This window comes from Catharus ustulatus, chromosome 8, assembly GCF_009819885.2.
Source record: "Catharus ustulatus isolate bCatUst1 chromosome 8, bCatUst1.pri.v2, whole genome shotgun sequence".
NCBI lineage: Eukaryota > Metazoa > Chordata > Aves > Passeriformes > Turdidae > Catharus > Catharus ustulatus.
The window spans coordinates 27,876,991-27,896,903 of NC_046228.1; the positions used below are offsets into that span (position 1 = coordinate 27,876,991).

The window sequence follows — 19,913 nt, forward strand, 5'->3', positions numbered from 1 at the left end:
TGGGTCTTCAAATTCAACTTGGCATGTGGTTGTGGTAAAATTTTAAGTACCATATTTCTGGGAGGTTTTGTTCTTTAGTTAACATTAGATTCATGTCTTTATGGAAATGTTGCTTTCTGACAGCTGTGCAATTATCTGTTGTCACTACTGTGCCATGGAGTTAAATGGTCAGCAGTTACCATGTTTATAAACACCGTGTGACATTTGAGCTTTGAAGAGTGCGTTCTTACTGAATGCTTTTGGAAGAGTTCCATAGACGGTATTTTCATGCGTCGTTCAGTGCAGGAATGTGCACTAAATGGAATGGCAGAAGAGATTGACTGTAATAAGCATTACGTATGAAATGGGAATCAGATTAAACAGAAATCCCAGTGCATTACATTGAAATGATTAAGGCTAAAACGATAGGCAGTGCCACATGTATTACAGTAGTTACTCAAGAACAGTACAGCTGTATAGCTGGAGGAAGTTTCAGCAGTCTTCCCACAATCTTCCTGTAGTTCTCTTCATCTCCAGTATTTGTTTTGATTAACATTTACCTTTTATGTAGGTTTTCTTCGGTGTAATTTTTTTTCTCATCGACTATGACCTAAGTAACAGGCAACTAGTGCAGAACAAACCTTAAATTGTATATTGTGGTTTGAGCTGTTACAACATTTCAGTTACATCTTCTAATTAGCATTCATCAATTCCAGGGGTCTGTGCTAAAAGTGGGTGAAGGTTTGGGTCATATTTACTCCTCTTTGTGTGAAATCTCTTGCTAGCAACCAAAAATGGGATTCAGTTGTGGATGGTATTTGGGAATTTGCTCAGGGATGTATTTTATTTTTTCCTCTTTTTTTTCTTTTCCTTTTTTTTCCTTTCTTCTTCCCACCCTTCTCTATTTTTTATCCCCACCCCATTAGGCTGAGTTGTTTATCTTATGAAGGAACTGATACAGACATCAACACAGGACTATCACATATTGTTTGGACAGAACATAAATGAAATTTTACAGAGCTTATGGGGATCAAGAACCCCGGAGAGCTGGCTCAGACTAATGAGGGTACAGAGATCTCCATGACCGATTTGACCTCTCTTGTGTGGGAGATTCAGGCTGAACATGTCAGGTTTTATAGGCTTGGATTAATGGAGGAGCCTGGAATGGTTAAAATGCCATTGGACCTCGCGATAGCCTCTCAGTTATTACTAGTGCTTCATCAGGACCACAGAGGCAAGAACAGCTTTTCTCAGCAGTGCAGTTCTGCAGAAAGTATCAGGCTTTATGTTTTAATGTAACAGTGCATAACTTCAAAAAAGGTCCCCGCTGAGAGAGGGCCAGTAATGTGTTCGTAGAGTGTAGACCAAGAATGAAGTCATACACAGAGAGAAACACCAAAAAATGTGGATACTAAAGGCATGCTATGCTTGTGGTTCATTAATGGCTTCTAGGAATCCTATGTACCAGGATTCAGAACTCACAGTCTTGGTGTAATTGTAGTAAAATTAATTCCATCATGGACATGAGGTGCAGTGATGAGGGAAACAGGTGAGCATGCCAGGTGCTTTGGAAAAAACATGTACATGTAACATGTTCTGGGAATAAGGTCAGAAAGAAGGAAGAATATGGAATTTCTGGCAATCCTTTTTTTAGTAAAAGTTCAAATTGTTGGAAAATGAGGTTCAGTGAGAAAGGAACAGATTCAGTGAATTTTCTATCTGCAAAAATACATCATGAAAACTCTTTAAATTCCCAGTTTACCATTTAGAGAAGAAAAATTTTCATATTTCACTTTGAAATTATATTTAGATATTTTAGCCTATATTAAATAATAAAAATAAAATGATCCAGTTAACTGCAACTGAGTGTTTATCTTCAAGATTCTTCTGAATTATCTTAGTTTTATCTAGAGTTGGGATGCTGTACTGGAAATTTTTAGTTTAGCTTCTCTTCTAATGGTACCATTAACAATTAAACCTTAGAAATGGTATCATTTTGGAGTGCTTTTTAGTATGCTGTAAGAATTATAATATTTATATAAATAATTTATTTATTGTGGCTAGTAATGCTTACTTTACTTTTAATCTAGTAATGCTCCTCTGGAGATACTGAGCCAAGAGGTATTTATTTAAAATACAAAGGAAGGAAGGTTCTAGGGAAGTGCAAAAATCTCAGTACAGAGAAACTGTTTTACTGTGAAGTGCTATTACCTATGCAAGTCACACCTGGACAAGAACTGCACTATTATAATTGAAGACATTTCTAAATATAAGTTGGGTATCTAGGGGATATAAAATGAACCCATCTGTTCTACCAAAATTGACTTTTTCATATCTGCTATCTTAACTTATTTGTATCCAAGACATACACAAAACTTCTCAGATAAACAGGTGCACTTTGGTATTGTCCAATTAATTACTGTCAGTTGTACTGCAGTGGAAACTTGGTCTGTAGCTCTTCTTTGGGATCAAAACCAGTTTCCTGATTCTTAGGATGTCTTCCTGGACATTTAAATCAAGAACAAAGCTATTTTTAAAAATCCGAATCTATCTCCTGCAATGAAACCCGACAGCAGTTTGACTCAGGTTGCAAAATTATATACAGAAGATAGTGACTTTTTGTCCTCCCCTACTGAAGTTTTACTGTAATAGATTTAAAAATGGTTCTAAAAAGTTTTTGTTATTCTTGGAGGATGGGGGAAAGAAAACACTGTAGGCAAGTAATTTCTCCAAAGATGTGAAGGGAAAAGGAAAAGAACCTCCTTCTGGAAACAAAATTACTTGGGACAAGAGCTGGAAACAATTTTCTTTTGAAACCTGTTCTGGGGTAAATTAAACAGGCAATGAACTAATGAGACTGATCCCTTATGAAAGATTTGTAAGGACCTGAGTTTTAGACATGACTACTTCCCCAAACCCTCCTTTGCTTCATACCTGCTTCATGAATAATAATTTAAAATAAGTTAAGAAAAGTAAAGAATGGGTTTATCAGTCATTGTCATGCTGTTCTGTAGGAAGAACTCGGCTCTTCCTCAGGCTGTTTCCTCAGGTACTCCATGGCCAGCAGCTCTGTGCCTGGGTTTTGCTCTCAGTGCTGAGGGAGACATTTGGTGCAGTGGCTCTGGGTGGGAGCCCTGAACTGACAACCCTTGGCATGACAAGGGGCCCAGGGCCTTGTGGCCTGGCCAGCTGAGGGACACTGAGGGATGTGGCAGAAGCTAATGACACCTAGATATCCCCTTCTTTACACTGTGAGGAGATTAAACTCAGGGGTTCCTTCGTTTGTGGTATCTCCTCAGATGCACAGACTCAAGCTGTTTGTTTTGTTATTGTACTAAGATGAAATTATTTTAGAGTTTGGGATGTCTGAGTCACTGCCATGGGAAACCTGGGACTGAGCAGGAAGGAAACCTGGTGTGAGTGAGTGCAGGGTGCAGGTGTGGAGGGGCCTCTGTCCCTCAGCTGGTCACTCAGGTGCTGTGAGTGTGACAGCCATGGGGGTCCCGGATACTCGGACATGGAATGTCCTGAACACAGGCACCCTGGGCTGGCCATGGCCTGAATGTCTGCACACAGGGCTCTGCACTGGGGTCTTGCAGTGGGAATACAGCTGTGGAGGAGGAGCTTTGTAGCAGACTGAGGCCCAGAGCTCTGGTCTAGGGACAGTCGGTGACACGGAGCACTCACTGCAATGCAGGTGCATCTGCTCCCTGATGACAGCTGTAATTAGTCATCGCTTCGTGCCCTGCTTTCAGCTGGCATAGAGTTAATTTTTCTTCCTAGTAGCTGTTCAGTACTGTGTTTTGTATTCACTGTGAGAACAACACTGATAATGCCCTGATGGTGTAGTTATTGCTAAGGGGTACTCACTCCCTATCAAGGACTTTTCAGTTTCCTCCTGCGAGGAGGTGCACAGGGAGCAGGGAGGCAGCGTGGCCAGGACATGGACCCAAAGTAGCCAAAGACACATTGCACAGCATAGAGCATCATGCCCAGATTATAAACTGTGCAGAGTTGGCTGGGAGCACTGGTGGCTGCCTGGGAAAGGGCTGGGCATTGGTCAGCAGGTGGGGAGTAGTGTATTGTGCATCATTGTCATTCTGGGGTTTATTTTTCTGTCTTTTCATTCTGTCCTTTTTCATTACAGTTATTTTTCAAAGTGTTCTTGTTGTTGTTATTAAACTCTTCTTATCTCAAACCACAGGTTTTACCTTTTTTTTTCGTGATTCTACTCCCTTTTCCACTGGGAGAGGTGAGAGAGTTGAAGAAGTTGCTGCATGGTATTTAGTTACTGACTGGGATTAAGCCATTGCAGTGTGCAAGATATTTGGTTTTGAGCTCCTCCAGTGTCTCTTAGGACATCCTTTTAAAATTGTTTTCTGTGAAGTCCCCAGTTTGCCCTCTGCTTTGTTTTCTCAATGTGGAAAGCTATGATGCTCTTTATCCTCACCATTAAATTAAAGGATGTACAAGTAATAACTTTTGCTACTTTGGTATCCCTCCTAGCAAAACACCACTCCCTGGTGGTTCTTTTACATCATGGATTTCAGGGTGGCAACTGTTGTTTCCAAAAATTGAGACACAACAGGAACATCTGTGTTTGCCATCTGCAAAACATTTCCTTCTAGGATCCCAGGGTTGGTTACAGGGCTTCCAGACGTTCCTACTGCCTGTTCCCCTGGATGCACAGGGAGGAGACAACAGGTTTGTAACTATAACACTGCTGCACGTAATTCTGAACTCTTCAGCACATCCTGCTGTCACTGGAACACAGCCTGCCCAGGTCTGTTTGAACACCCACAGCGTCTCCTCTCAGTTGTGTCCAGCCACTCATCCCTGCATCCCTTCTTGTGCAGCCTGCTTTTTGCTGTTAACAGCAAGGTGCTGACCCTGGCAAAGCAGCCAGGTATTTGGAAAATACCTTCCCTATTACTGGCCAGCTATTATATGCTTCGAGAGGTTTTCAGTTTCAGATTTTTTAAAAAGTTCAAGAAAGGATTGTTTCCCTTTTTTTTTTCCCTCTGCAGAATTATTTCTGAACATAGCAGTATTTACTACTTACTTTCCTAACTTCTTTTAATCCTGCCAATTGCCATTAGATAAAATAATGAACCGAGTTACTTCTTCATAAAGGCAATGTAAATATTTGTTTTCCACTGTATTCCAATAAAATAATGTTGTCATGGATTATTTGCAGTAAATTATTTTACTTTTAAAAGTAAACAAAACTGTATACGTGAAACTATCCTTGATTATTTTTCATGAAGCTTGTTACTCTTTTATCAGTGTTGCTATGAGATCTGAAATCTTAATGCTCGTATTTTGATTTTCAGTTTCTTCCTTTTTCATTTCTATTACAAATGCTTTCTACTGAGAAATTAACCAATTTCCTGCATTCACTGCTCCCCTTCCCATTTTCCAGTTCTGGCCCAATTCTGATAGTACCATTTATATGTTGCGACTTGTAGTGGTCCACTGCATGAATTGCAATTCTCTTGTTTGGTTTCTGCATTTTACATTTGGCTCTTGGAAAGTAGCTGGGGAGGAAGAAGGGCACAATCTAAAATAAACCTCTTTTTTTTCCCCAAATTTGTAGAATTTATTTGCTGCCCTGAGATAAAACAAATGAAAGATGGATGCTCTTTAATTTCCAGTGTGTTGTTTTTCTCAAATACAGATTGTGTATTTGATAGAAATATTTTGAAGCATTACTCCCAAGTGTCACCTAGACCCCAACTACACAGAAAGTATAAAAAGAACTAAGACATTTTACACCTATATTAATAATTTTTCCATACAAATCTACAGTATTTTTTAACCTGTGAATCCTTCCCCAATAGATGGCAATGCTTTTACTCAGGCACAGCAATCTCACAAATTCAGAGCCTACTTTCTTTATAGAGGGTACATTTATCAAGTAGGATGCAATAGGTCTTTCAAGGATGTTTCATAGACAATTTTCTTTTTGAATGGATGGACACAATCTCAAGCAATTGGCAAGATTCTGTACAGCTTGAATAATTAGAAATGGATAACCATAATCTCCCAAGTGTTGATATATTTCTCCTCTTTAAAGTAAAAAGGCTCACTAAGTTAAAAACATGAAATTCTTTCTTACTTTGAGAATTCTCAATAAACTTCCTTATGATAACACAGGTCTCCAGGACCTTGCTTTTCACACTTCTTAACTTTCATGAGCTTCTGGCAATAGACTGGTGATACCATAAAGTTGAAACCTGAGAGCTGTTTATCAATAGAGGCTTTTTTAATACTTTTTTGGATTGCAAGTCTGCATATATGGTACAAAATCTGAAGCACAAAATGCAAGATGTTTCAGCTCCCTCCCAGCACGTTTTCGTTTTGAGTAATTTTTCATGCTATGTGTTGCAGTTCTGAACAGAAGATATTTAGAGCCATTTAGACTTGACTACCTACAGTGATGTTTCTAAATACATTTCAAGCTATTAGAATGCAGAGCCACTGGCTCTGTAGGAGGAGAGCTGAATGGTCTGGCACTCTGATGACTAAAGATAAACTCTTAGCAGCCTAAATTTAGGCACCTCATTTTAAAAACTTTGGCCCAGATATGTGAACCCAGAAGAATGAGATACGATAATTCATTTCAAATTCCTTGGCTCTTGCGTCTCTCTCCAGACTGAGCATTTATTCATACAAATTGCTCACTGCTGCAGATGAATCACTAAATGTAGCCAGTGCAATAACTCTGCACCTGAGCATTATTTTATTCTGCTTTGCTAATGCTAGAAGCACTTTGCTCTTTCTCTATATGTTACAGCACCTGGCTATTTTGGCTTTGTCTGGATATATCTGGGAGGTGAAAAGGGAGAAAATGCACACATTTTTGCCCTCCTCTTCACTGCAATCTTTCCTAAGAGCTGCTCTTCCTCAGGTGGTCGGCTTAATGTTCCTCCCAGCTTAAAAGAACTTCAAAGAGGGCAGTTACCAAGGGGTCAGTTTTTTACTACATGTTTAGGAGAGGATTATGTTGCTAGAAGTGTTATCTCTAGTGATTCTTATCTGCTTTGACACCAGGTTTTGTTACTTTCCTATAATGCCCTTCATGATGAAGAGAATTACTGTGTTCTGTCTGTGTTGATTTTCTTCCTTTGATGAGTTTGCAGTTTCTCTTGGGATTTTTGTCTCTTTAAAGGAGTATTTCAGCTTGTGGACGTGAGAAGTAGATGGACGTATGTGTGTTGCCCGCAATTTTCTCTTGTGGTTGTGTGGACTACACAAATGAGCATAATTTTAAAACACAATTACTTAGGCAAGTAATTTATACCTTTTTTAAGGACACAGCGTAAGCTAAGATTAATGTTAAAGATGATGGTGTTGGCTACTTAGTGAAGTTTTACTCCATAGTTTTGAAGGAATCAGATATCCCTTAGCCTATATTAAGGATGGATCTGTTGTCATTCCAGTGCAGCCTTAGAAGTCGTGGGCGTTTATTCTAAGCCAGTCATCTGTAGTCAGTGTCATAAGAGAAGGTGATTCATCCCATCTGACACTAAATATCTGAGAGGCTTATTATGCAAATGTGTTCTGAAGAGGAAGGTGGTTGATGATGTTCCTGCTCAACCCAGTGCTACAGTCTACAGAGCCTCTCAGTACCACTGCAGTTGTTTTTGAAATACTGTGGAAATTATCCAGGTTAAAAAAAAAAAGTAACTGGAAGTATTTTGTTAATTTGCATTTGTTTGCTTTTTTTTTTTTAACTGGGTTCATTTCAGTGATTCATAGGGCCATTTATAAAAGAGAGATAAGAATATCTGTTCAATAAATGGGATCATACTGGCACAGAGAAAAGAAATGGTTGAAGGCAGGAACATTCAAAACCATGTAATGAACTGCCTCCTGAAATACATGTGTGCACTGTTTTATTAGGAGAGATGAACACACTGTAGTAGTTGTTTAACCATGTATTAAGCAGGACATTAACAGTACCAATAGTGTACATCTCTCCATGCTTGCTATCACCTTATTAGACTATTAAGTGTCTTGAAGTGAGCTTACCTATGTCAAACAAAGGGAAACTTAGGAACTTTGATGTATATTGTGAGATCCTTCAGCTGAGATTCTCAGAACTAGTAGTGCAATTTTAGCTTCCCTGTGGGTTACACATGTATAGGTAAACATGCGAACTGCTGAGACAGGATGTTTATTTATAATATGTAGTGGTTATCCAAGTTCATACCGGGAAGACAAAAAAAAGTTACTATGCAGATCATAACTTTTCTTGAGCCTCAGGTAAATATGAAGAAAGGATGAACTCTCACTGCTATGTTTTTAATTAACTAGGTTAGATAGCAGAAAAACTATCAGAGGTGTAATGGACCACAGACAATATATTTTGGAAGGCATATTGAAAACGAAACCCAGCTGAGTAGGATGCATTAGATATGCCATAGAGAAGTTAGCTCTCCTGAACTGCATGCTCCATGCAGTTATTCATCTACAGGATCCCTTATACTAAAGTACCACCCTGCCCCAGTGTGCTTTTGTGGTACATGGACACAGTCAGGGTACTTTGGTTTAGGAACTTAAGTCAGAGAAAGGTGGCTACCACCAATTAGTTACTGTTCCATGATGCAGCAGAGGAAGAGATGAACTATACTGAAACAATGTCAGTAGCAATGAAAACAGTCAAAATGAGCTTAATAGTACATTTTTATATAAGTTCTTCCTGGAATATATTTTCCATGTTTTATTTATTTTTATTATTATGTTTCTTTTTATTTTTGTAGGCTGTGGAAACCAACCTTGCATCAAAGGATAGTCACTGGGTCTATGTAAATGAGGTAAGAAAGTCAAAAGAGAAAACACAGCTTGCTACACTCACTCATCACCATCTTTTTTTCATATGTTTTGACACACCAAACAGAGCATACATGTAACATTTTTGCTTTTTGAATGGCACAAGGTTGAAATTCTGTGGTGTCATTGTTTGTCTGTCTTAGTTGAATTGGCATAGGTTGCACACCAGGGGTCAAGATAAAGCTTCCAATGTACCTCAGAGCAGCTGGGAGACTTATTTTTACGTTCCTGCTGATACTATTTCATTAGCTATTTAGGAAGAAGAGAATATCGCAAAAGAAATCTCAAATACAGGCATCTGTGGCAGAAGCTCACCCTCCACTGCTGTGAAAGCCTGCACACTGATGCCAGGAGAGGAAATAATGCTTGCGTGCTTAGTCCATTCAAATACATATTTACATGATACACAGACTTTCTCTAGTACAAAACTGTGTTGGTGTGTTGGCCAAGACCCAGAACAGCTTAAATTCAAAGTGTAATGTTTCCCCTCTGCAGCAAATGGGATCCTGTCCTGCTACAATGATTATTTATTTTACCTTAGTGCCATGATGCCCTAATGGTAATCTGTTCAGATTCACATTTAAAAAACCATGAAATGTTGTATCATGTATAGTAACTTACAAAACACTGATAAATTCCTTGTTTTAATAATGATTTATTTAAAGATAGCAAAATATCTAATTTAAAAAGAACAGTGTTCGCTGTCTTATTTTTATATTATAAATGCATAGCCTCTAATAGCCAGTTCCTTTGTTAATTTCTCACTCCCTTCTTTGCACCTCGCTAATAATTTTGGCTAAGCAATTTTTAATAGTAACTGTAAATTGTATTGTGTGGCATTAGACAGGCTCTGTAATTAAATAGGGGTTAGGGAAAGCGAGTGAAATCCCTGCTTGTACAGGCTTTATAAATTCTTTCCAGTCCTTGTTGCATTTAAGTGCCTCCTGGCTTGTCAGCTGCTGTAATGACCCACTACAAAACATCAGCAAGATGCCCAGAGAGTCAGTGTTTATATTCACATAAAGATAATACTGTGCATATTTCCCTAAACATTTATAGAGAGGGAGTGTTTGTGAATTTTTTACTGCTGTTGTTCATGTGTTAAAATTCACTTCACAAAGCCTGAATCTGTAACATTGTGATAAAAGCCTTCATCACTCGTGCACTAATGTGTGCACACTTGTACACACACAAACAAATCACACAGGGTGTCAGTTCTGCTTGTCCTTTGGAAGCTTTTGTTTTTTCTCCTTTGTGGCTAAAAACTGGGTAGGGAAACTATGAGAGCAGCATACGAATTTAGAGTACAAATTTCCAGTGAAAAATATCTGCACATAATTTATAAATATCTCAAAATGCAATTAAGTCCAAACAGACAATTAGAGAAGCTTTTCAGACTCAAAACACTTTGGAGAAGTCTTTGCAGGCAAAAGGAAGAGTCACTGTCTTGGCTGTCCTTTCTTTAAGAGAAGTAGTGGAGTTTGTGTGTGTGCTTAAAGCTCCTGTGGGAAGAAGGTGCATTGAGCTTCTCCATGGATGCATTTATAGAAAGATGGAGGTTCCTTAGGGCTTGCTTCTTATTTAAGTGTGCAATCCCCCAAGCAAACAAGAGGACAGACTGATTAAGCTTTCCATGTACATGTTTCCAATTAGTGATAGTGGGAACTGCATGAATATTTGATAGAAAAGACCATGCTGATTCTTCTGTGATTTGCAAAATGGAATTAACTTTTCATTCCCTACAGTCAAATCAGCTCTTTTTTATATGTTTCTGTGAGAGTAGAAGTCCATTAATCAAATGGACTAAAACCTTAGCCAGTTCATCTTTTTTGTCCAGGGCAGACTGAGGACCCTACACTTCTCTGTTCACCCTGGGACCTAATGATCCTATTGCAAGGAAAGAGAGGTGTAGGGCTGGCTGATGGAAGGGGCAGTAGCAGGAAGGGAACAGAAGGACAATTCTTTCCCTGGAGGTTCCTGATGTGAAGAGCACTGGGTTGTAAACAGGCTTTTCAGACCTTTTGCACTTCAGGGAACCATTGAAGGGCTTTGTTCAGCTTGGGCTACAGAGATCTGCTGACCCAGAGCACCTTGCAGCATGCTCTGTCTCCCACCTCTCATCAAGCTAATGAGGACCTGAAACTTGGACTTACCTTGCTATAGCAAGAATGACTATATAGCATTGTATTATTTCAATAAGAGAGTTTATTATCTTCTTACTTTAATTAAATCTTCTTTACTCTCTCTGCACTGACAATCCAATAAAATTTTGTGTTCGGTTATTTTTTTTTTTCCCCTGGGCATCTTCCCATGTGGTTGGAATAGGAGTTAAGGTTTAGAGGTAGAACAAATTTTATCACTTAAATTTTGTTAGGTAAGCAAGACCACCAAGCTTTGGATGAGCTAACTTTAAATCTATACATGACTGGTAATTACACAGCAAATGAACAAACAGCTGTGCTGACAAAATCCTGTTTGGTAGTTTTCAATAACCCAGGTCTGTGCTAAAGTATCTGTTCAGTTGGATGCCATTGCTAGTGACAAAGGACTTGGTCATCTTTAGAAAAAGGCTGATTAATTGGGAGTTAAATTTTTTGTGTGGGGTTGGAAGACTGAAACATTACCCGTCAGGTTTTCTAGGGTAAGAGAATACACAGGGATGGGTCTTTTCAGGCAGTATCATGCCCTCATATGTCCTCTTTGCAGCCAAAGTCATTACAAACCTACTTAAAAATACATATATTTTTGTGTCCACTTTCCTGGTTTCAAACAGGTTATGTTTCAATATTGCAATAGCTGTCAAAAGTGGTGGAGGTTAGAAGGGAAAAAATTCTAACTACCCATCCCCTTTTTGATTTATATTTCATCATCTGCACTTTTTGTTGTTACTCATCTAGAAATGCTAAATCATTCCTTGCTTTCATTAAGGTAGTTATTCTACCTAAATTCTGGATTAAACATGCCAGATAGCTTTTTAAAAGCAAGAACAGTTGTGATTCCCATATAAATCTGTGTAAAAGCAAACTCTTCCAAATGATGACTACTATGTGCTTAGCAGCATCTCCAGAATAGTCCAAAACACTATTTTCATTGGCTGTGTGGGGAGTTGTCAATGATTTGCAGTTTTGGAAGATCTGTTAGAACATATCTGGTGTTCTGCTTGAACCTTTGCTGTTTATACCTTTGATGGTTGAAGTCATCCACCAGCTTTGATAGACATGTGCTTCTGCTTCTTTTGGCAAGGCTGGCACAGTTGCCCCGTTTTTTGGATGTTTATTTCCTGTTTTTTCCCTCCTAGTTTTCTTTTTTAATTTTTATTTTTCTGTTACTTTTCTTTCTCTTTCATACCTGGCATTAAGCATCTCTGTTGGCTCCTCATGACATTTTTCATTCTCCCCTTCTCTTTTCCTGCCTTTTCTGAGAAAATGCTGTGCCTTGCCCAGGGCAAGTGTCTGTGGGAGAGGTACAAGAGCAATACTTGAAACTGAATTTGGATGTGGTTGTAACCAGGAGCAGTGCTCCAGGAGCTTGTGTCTCCTTCTTTATTAGCAGCAACAGTAGGTCTGGGAGTATAAAAAGAATTAGAAACCATATTTCCCTTTTTGTGAGACATTTCATGCTTTTAAAATTGTCTCCATTCCAAGGGTAAAGAAAAGGCAAACTATTCTAGAAAACTTGAATATGGAACAAAAATATAACCAAATTAAACACAGTATTTTATCCCCTCATATCAATATATTTAATTCTAATTCCAGATTTATAAATATTCACTATTTTTACATGTAAATCAGTACAAAAAGGAATGAACTACTTTTCCTGGAAGTGGAATGGTACAAAATTTGACAGATAATTAAAATTAGTTGTTTCGCTATTATGACATAATTTCTTTAATTTCTTTTTTAAATTCTTTTTTATTCAGTAGTTTAATTGAAAGCTGTAAGACATGGTCAGGCAAAGCACAGGACTACTCATTGATACAGGAGAACACTTTTTGTGAAGGGCAGGTAGGGATGAAAAAAATGCAATGAAGTGTTACGTATCAAAACCATCTGTACCTGCTCTAAAGCTGAGGAGAGGTGAGGTGCTATCCTTTGCCTGGAAACATGCAGAAGACACTGTAGAAGACTGTTTTTGAAAGTGCATTTTTATTTTGGACAGAAATGCCCCAAGGACAAGAAATTAAAAGAAAGGAAGATTTTAATTTCCCTGGCAGTGGAAAAAGTAGGGTTGGGATACAGACAGGACTTCACAGATTTCCTTTGATTGGCATTATCTGTACATGTTTAAAATGTTAAGGCAGCCATCAGTTCAGATTTAACTATGGCCAAGGGAGAATGGGCTGAGGAAGTCAGAAGATAGTTGGTGTGAAAGTGGTCATGCCATGGTAACACGCACTCTTTGGAGAACAGGGAGAGGTGGGAAAAGGACCATGGGGCTAATGGACATCAAAAGATTGTCCAACTTCACAGCTTTGGGAAACTAGTGATGCTTTTGGAAAGATAACTTGGTAAGTAAAGGGTGGCTAAAGAATTGTGGGATTCTCTGAAGATGAAGGCATAACAAAGTATCCTTATGGTGACAGTGGGTTATCTTCACAGAACTTGAAATCAGAGATGAATTCTAAAGGAAAAGTGGTTTAAGAAAAGGGCTAGGGAAGAGTGTAAAGGTGTAACAAAGTAAGGGATTATAAAATAAGGCTGTGTTGCAAAATGACTCATACCAGGGACCATGGAAAGTAATAAGAGAAAGTTTATATATAGCAGAAGATAAAGAAAAGTGAGAGGTGATTACTTGAAAAATGGGGGTTTAATGTTTTTACCCAGTTCCCTGATTCTGACTTTATAAAAACTATTAATTATGATAAGACTGTTATAAACATATTTCTGCAGTTCCAGTTGTTTTAGATGAATTTGAAGCACTCCACAGGGTGGGATTTAATATAGAGAAGTGGTTTTGCTTGTGGCTATAAAAATGAGGTATAGGTGGTGAGCATCTGCAGGAGGAGCTTAGAATCCTTGTGGATAAAAACCAGAATGAGAATCAGTGCTGTTGTGGTCCTGCTGAGTTAGCAAATGTAGTCTTCAGATACGATACCAGAAACATCCTTTGTAAGATAAGGAAGGCAATTATTTTACTCTGTTTGACATCAGCTTGGCTTTGTTGGAACACTACTGCAAGTTTTAGGCAAAACAATTTAAAGCAGAACAAGACATGCAGAACAATCTTGAAAATGTAGAGGAAAGCACTTAGTGTGATGAAAGCTTGGTAAAATATGGCCCATGTGTAAAGGCTGAAAAACATGGGAACAAATAAAACAAGAATATGGTCACATCTTCAATCTGAAATATAAGGGAAATACAATTTAGTCTTCTGCAGTGGAAATTAGATCTAGTATTGGAAAATGGTTTATGAACTAAGTATGAAAGTGTATAGGAACAACTTCCTTGGTTACCTTCTTCCATCATCTGTCTCTTTTCACACCTGGTTCTGCTCTTGCTTTTTATTCTTCATTTTTCAGCATCCTACTCACATTATATAAGTCAGCTAAATAATTTCAGTGTCAGTATGGAAAGACAAATACAACTGTGTTTTGTATTTTCTGATCTGCATCTCCTGCTCTAGGTCTGTCCACATGTCTTTTTTCAGTATGGTTGTGACAGTGACAGTTTATGCACAGAGTCACTGCATATCCTTCTTACCGAACCATTTATTCAGTACTTCCAGTGGTAAACAGGAATGTATGGGATCTGTGACTCATGGTTGATTGCCAGCCATCACGGATCTCCATCCTTCTCTGTCTAGTGAATAAGCTGGAATGGCTGTGTTTGATTAGATTCTGTCAGCCAAATCCACCCTAGGGGCCACCTCAGTGATATAACTTAGCCAGGGATGAACTGAGCATCGTGTTTCCTGGTATCAGCCATTTGTAGTGGAGGATTATGTTGTAATTGTGTTTGGTTTGGATAGAATAATGCCTAGTAATGAATTACTTGCACTTCTAGTGTTTTAAAAATAGATTTAATTGTAAGGTGTGAAAAATAAGTTTGAAAGCTAAAGATCAGAGCTCCCTCTTGACTATGGTTTTCATTTGTTGCCTTTACATTACATTGATTCTCATTGATTCAGATCAATCCACATCAGAGCAGATACAAAGAAGCATTTGTTATTAACACATAATAACTTCTTTTTTAGTTTTAGAATCACCACATTCTGTACCATATGGACTAACAAATGTTAAAATTCAATATTCGCTTCTAAATTCTCAAACTGCAACCACATCAATAGTGGGGAAAACTGGTAAAAATTTCATTGTGTTAGTGTTTCACTGTCTAGAAGATCAGGTAGTTACTAGAAAGGAATGTACCATGGGGTAAAGAAGTCCTTGTAGGCTAAATGCCAACCCCTGTGGGTATTTCTCATGGCACAGTGGTTTAAGAAGTGAGGAGGTGTTCACAGGGACTGCTCAATTGGTGACTGAATTTCTGTATTCCTGTATTTCAACATACAGTTTAATGCTATGCAGAGTAACTTGACTCTAAGGTTGAAAAGGGCTCATTTCTTTATCTCTTAGAAAAAGTTGTGCTGTATTTGTCGCATTTAAAAGCAAGCAAACAAAAATCAGCTTACAGTGCAACATTGTGGGGTGGATAGCAGAAAGGTAAGTTGTACTTCTAATGTATTTGTAATAATAAGCTGCAAAAATAAGCTTTTTTTAATAGAATGTGGAAAACTAGTTGATCTTCATGTACTAACCTGAGCTTAATAACTGGGGCTTTTAAAAAATCATCAGTAGCTTTTACAGTGCTAAGCAAAAACATGCTTAAAATTAAAAAAAAGTCAGGGACCAGTCTGTTATTGGTAGAAGAGTGTTTTCAATAAGAAATCTGAAACAAAGAGATGGAGAAATAGAGTATTAAATTCCAAATTCCAAGGAAAGCAAAGCATTCAGTAATAAAAAACCCCTGAAATTCTTGTAAACTTTAATTTAAAAATAAAACTAAACTCTGATTAACACCCAGAGAAAGTTGCTTTTGAATATTTTCTCTTTCCAATCCTCAATAAAGATACTGATTTAAAAAAAAATGAATCTGTAAGCACTGAGAAAGTACTAAAGCAAATGTATCTCTAATATATTTAGTTGAATTCTTCCCAGATATGATGATATTTGTCAGAAAAGCCCTCTTAGCTGAGAAAGAGAAGGGAAAAGTGAAGTGAGAAGAAAAATTCTTGGAATATTTTTGCAGGAAAAGTAATAAAAAATTTTGGAAATATAGCAAGAGTAGACAATTCATCAGAGGAGCCTTAGACAGGAAGTTAGAGTGCTAAGGGACTTTGGGAAATTTGGACCATGTTGAGATGACATTGTCCTCATCACCTGAATACCAGTCAAAAATTTTAGACAGCAGTTGACCTTATTCTTCCTTTTTTGGACAGATGACACTTTCCAAATGATGCTGGTGGTGCTGCCAGCAGATTAATTTATAGATCTTCAGTGGACAGATAAAACTTTCCCAAGCTCAGCCCAGGTGATCAGTCAGAGCATAGTGCAGAAAAATGGCTATTGATGCTTTTCCTTTTCCCTCTCAGAACATTCACTCAGAGCATATTTCTGCTAATCCTTCTCTGGACTCAAGCTCAATTCTTTTTTCTGCTGTTTTCAGAGGTCTCTCTTCACCACTGCTGTCTATAGGAGGCAGTTTTCTATACGAGGGACATGAAAGTGTCTCATCAACCCCCTGGTGTCACATATTTCTTACTTTCCATTTTCATTCTGCACTTGCATTGCCTCTGCCAATATTTGTTTTCTTTCCTTTCACCACATCAGATATGCCCAGTGTGTCTGTAGGTACTGGACCTCTTGATTTGAGAATCAAATGGCTCCTCAGCTGTCATCTGGGCACTTCTTTATTATTTTCCTTTATGAAATATTTTTTGAAAGTTGAGAAAAATGAGGAGAAAATAGAACAGTAATTATCAGATAAAGTCTCTATCTCAGCAAGATGCTTTTTTTGCCAAGGGCAGCATGTAGGAAGGTGTAAGATAATGAATGATGAACAGAGTTTTCTTAGCACATGGCTGTAGAGCGATATTGGGAAAGCTCACTTTGGAAGTGAAAAAACTTTATGAATGCAGTGGTTATTTCTCACTTTTTTTGGAGAATATTTTTCCAGAAATACCTGTGTTATATGCATTTTTGGGTGATCAACAGTTAGACCCCTTGCAAATTGTTGTGGCCTAATTTTTACTTGGGTAGAGCTTGGGTAGGACTGGGATTCTGCTCACTTTTTCTCTTCATATGGAAGTGCCTAAGATTATTTTCTTTGTTTAATTTTAAAGCACCAATCTGTATTATGATATTTGTGTTTACTTTGATAATCAGAAGTTAGTAAAACTTTAACACTTTCCTAAATCCTACTTTTTCTTGGAAAAATGCAGACCTTTTAATGATCATTTATGAATGCAAGTGGGGCAAGCATTCCAATATATTCTCAAATTATACAAAAATACAGAGTGAAAAAGTTTAAAAATTGAATAGAAATACAAGGAACAGAGTGTGGAAATTTTGTAAGATTTAGGAAATGACACATTTCAATGCCAAATGTAGCAATTTGCAATTACAATTTATTCTAATTGTATTCCAGGTACTCTATATTTATTGCTTGCCTAAGGAAATCTCACTTCTCTCCTTTTGGCTGCGATCTTTACACCACAGCATTTATATTTATTTATTTATTCCCACAAAATTCTGTGGGTTTTCTTTTTCTGATAACTTTCTGGAAGTTATACATAGACCTGAAGCTGGATATACACCTGTATCCTGCCCAAAGAAATTTCTAGGGTTTAGAACTGGCCTAATTCTAATGTGGGATTACACAAAAAGACCCTCAGTCAGCTAGCAGCAAGGTCATAGATGAGGTTTGGTGAGTTGTTTTATCAGTGAATCATAATATTTCTTCCACAGTAATATATTTTGTTTGTTTTGTTCAACTTCTAACTATCGTTTTGTGTGCTTCCCCTTCCCCGGCAAGAGAATTTTTAGTATGGAATAATATTTCGTTAAATCAAAGGATCTTTTACTGTATAGGCACTCACTATGATCTGAGAAAGACATCTGGACACCCAGTGCAGAGTCCTTATATCTAGAAATAGAGCTAATTAAATTTAATTATGACTACATCCCTGTAGAGACTTTTAGGAGCATTGTGAAAAAAGAAGTGAGGTGTAGTACTGGACGTGTGGGAGGACAGTGAGGATGGGAGTTGGACAGGTGGTCGTGCACACTTGTATTAGAACATTTCCTGTGTAAGAAAAGTGGTGTCCTTTCTTTAAAGGATTCATTTTCTCATTTACACATACGTGTGTGTATATATGTGTGTGTCATGTGGGATGCAGAGAAGCCAGCAATATGTAAATATTGAATAAATCTATCTGCAGGGTAAGCTGTGGTGAACCTTCTAGAAAAACAGCTAGCTGAATTATGTTTTCTGGATTTTCAACAAGTGTTCATTTATAGGTGTAAATAGTGCATTGAGGGGAGTTAGAATAACCCACCAAACAGCATTGATACTACTGAAAAAATCCAAATAAATTTCTAGCTTGTCTCCGTGAGCATCCTTTTTCTCACTGCTGTTCTGTTTAACCCTCCAGTTTTCTCAGGGATATATTCTCTGGAAATATGTTTTGGTTCTGTAAATTATTAATGTCATTAAAATTTATAATTTTCTGTCATTACCTCTAGGAAAATAGAGATTGCAATGTGAAACATAATTGTCTCATTTTGCGATTTGTGTTATGATAGCTGAGCACACCGAAAGCGGATTGAAGTATTCCCCTGAGCAATATGACGTGGTACTGCAAACTAACTGAAGCTCTGTGTGCAGATAAATAAACAGATAAACCAATCCCACAAATGACCAATGTTTGTGTTTCTGACATCTTTGAAATGCTGTGTATCACTTAGAGGGGACACAAAATGTGTGTGGTGAGAGCTGAACTGAAGGTTTGGATGATTTGTGATTCTTTCTCTTTCGGTTTTCAGCCATTTGGTCTGAGTGTGCCTACCAAGGGATGCTGCTGAGGAGGTTATGAGTTAAAGCTATGCCATAAAATTGTCTCTCCCTCAGACTTAAGCTTAGACATGCTGTGTGGTTTTAGCACCCCTCAGATCCACAGAGGGGAAACCTGGAGGGGTCTGTAGAGCTTGGGGGTCTGCTGCACTGTCTCCTTGCAAGGCTAGCAAATGCTGCCCAGCATTTTCTATTAAGCCTCAAAATCTTTGTCTTCTATAAGAATATATTTGTTTTCTGATTTTACTCTTTTCATGCCACACTAGTTGGTCTGTCATTAATGCAATGAATTTCACCTTCTGCAAAGTTAAAAATTCATGTTCCTAAAAAAAAAAAAGGAAATTGGCAAAGAACTAAATTGAGCAAAGGTACAGTACTAGTCAACCATAACAAGTAATTATTATAACCCCATGGTCATTTCATTCACAGCTTGACAGAGACAATGGCAAGAAAAAACAATACTTTTTTTCCCTTGAATGTTAAATGTCCAGGGCCAGGTTCACTTCTGCTGATGATGCGTCACAAGGTCTGGGCCCTGTTGACCAATACCTGCAACATGAGTAATGTGCAGCCCCCTGAGCTGCAAGGAGCTGAGAGAGCCCTGTGCAGGTTGAGTATTGGGCTGGCCCAGCTGTGCAGCCAGGGCAGTCCAGCTGTGCTGGGCATGGGCTGATGTGACTTGCAGCTGCTGCTGGTGGCCCTGGTGAGGAGCTGGGATGTACAGCAGGTGCCTGGGGGGTGAGTGCTGGCAGCAGTGCCTCCTGCCAGGACAAAAACATCACAAGCTGAACCTTTATTATGATTTCAGGATCAGATAAGCCTGTGATTTTCAAAAGAGGTTTTGGTTTTGTGTCTTTCTTTAAACACAAAATGTGTAAAGCATGGAGTTGAGCTGCCTTCAGTCTCCCTATAAGAGCAGTAGATGCAGGCTCTGTCCCAGGATGGATTAGGAGGTTGGGGTGTGTGAAGATCTGCAGAAAAGCTTTAGAAGTTGTGAAGCCTGGAAAGAAAAGCAACCTGTCCTTGAGGTCT

General features: G+C 38.2%; 1 protein-coding gene across 2 annotated transcripts in view; it reads left to right on the forward strand.

Moving 5' to 3' along the window:
- The window catches only part of GRID1 (glutamate ionotropic receptor delta type subunit 1), a 488,806-nt gene that overhangs the window by 362,017 nt on the left and 106,876 nt on the right, over positions 1–19,913 (forward strand). For both annotated transcript variants that reach the window (XM_033065524.2, XM_033065523.1), the window contains exon 5: positions 8,745–8,798. In XM_033065524.2, coding sequence (XP_032921415.1) covers positions 8,745–8,798 — 54 coding nt within the window. The remainder of the gene's footprint in view (positions 1–8,744; positions 8,799–19,913) is intronic.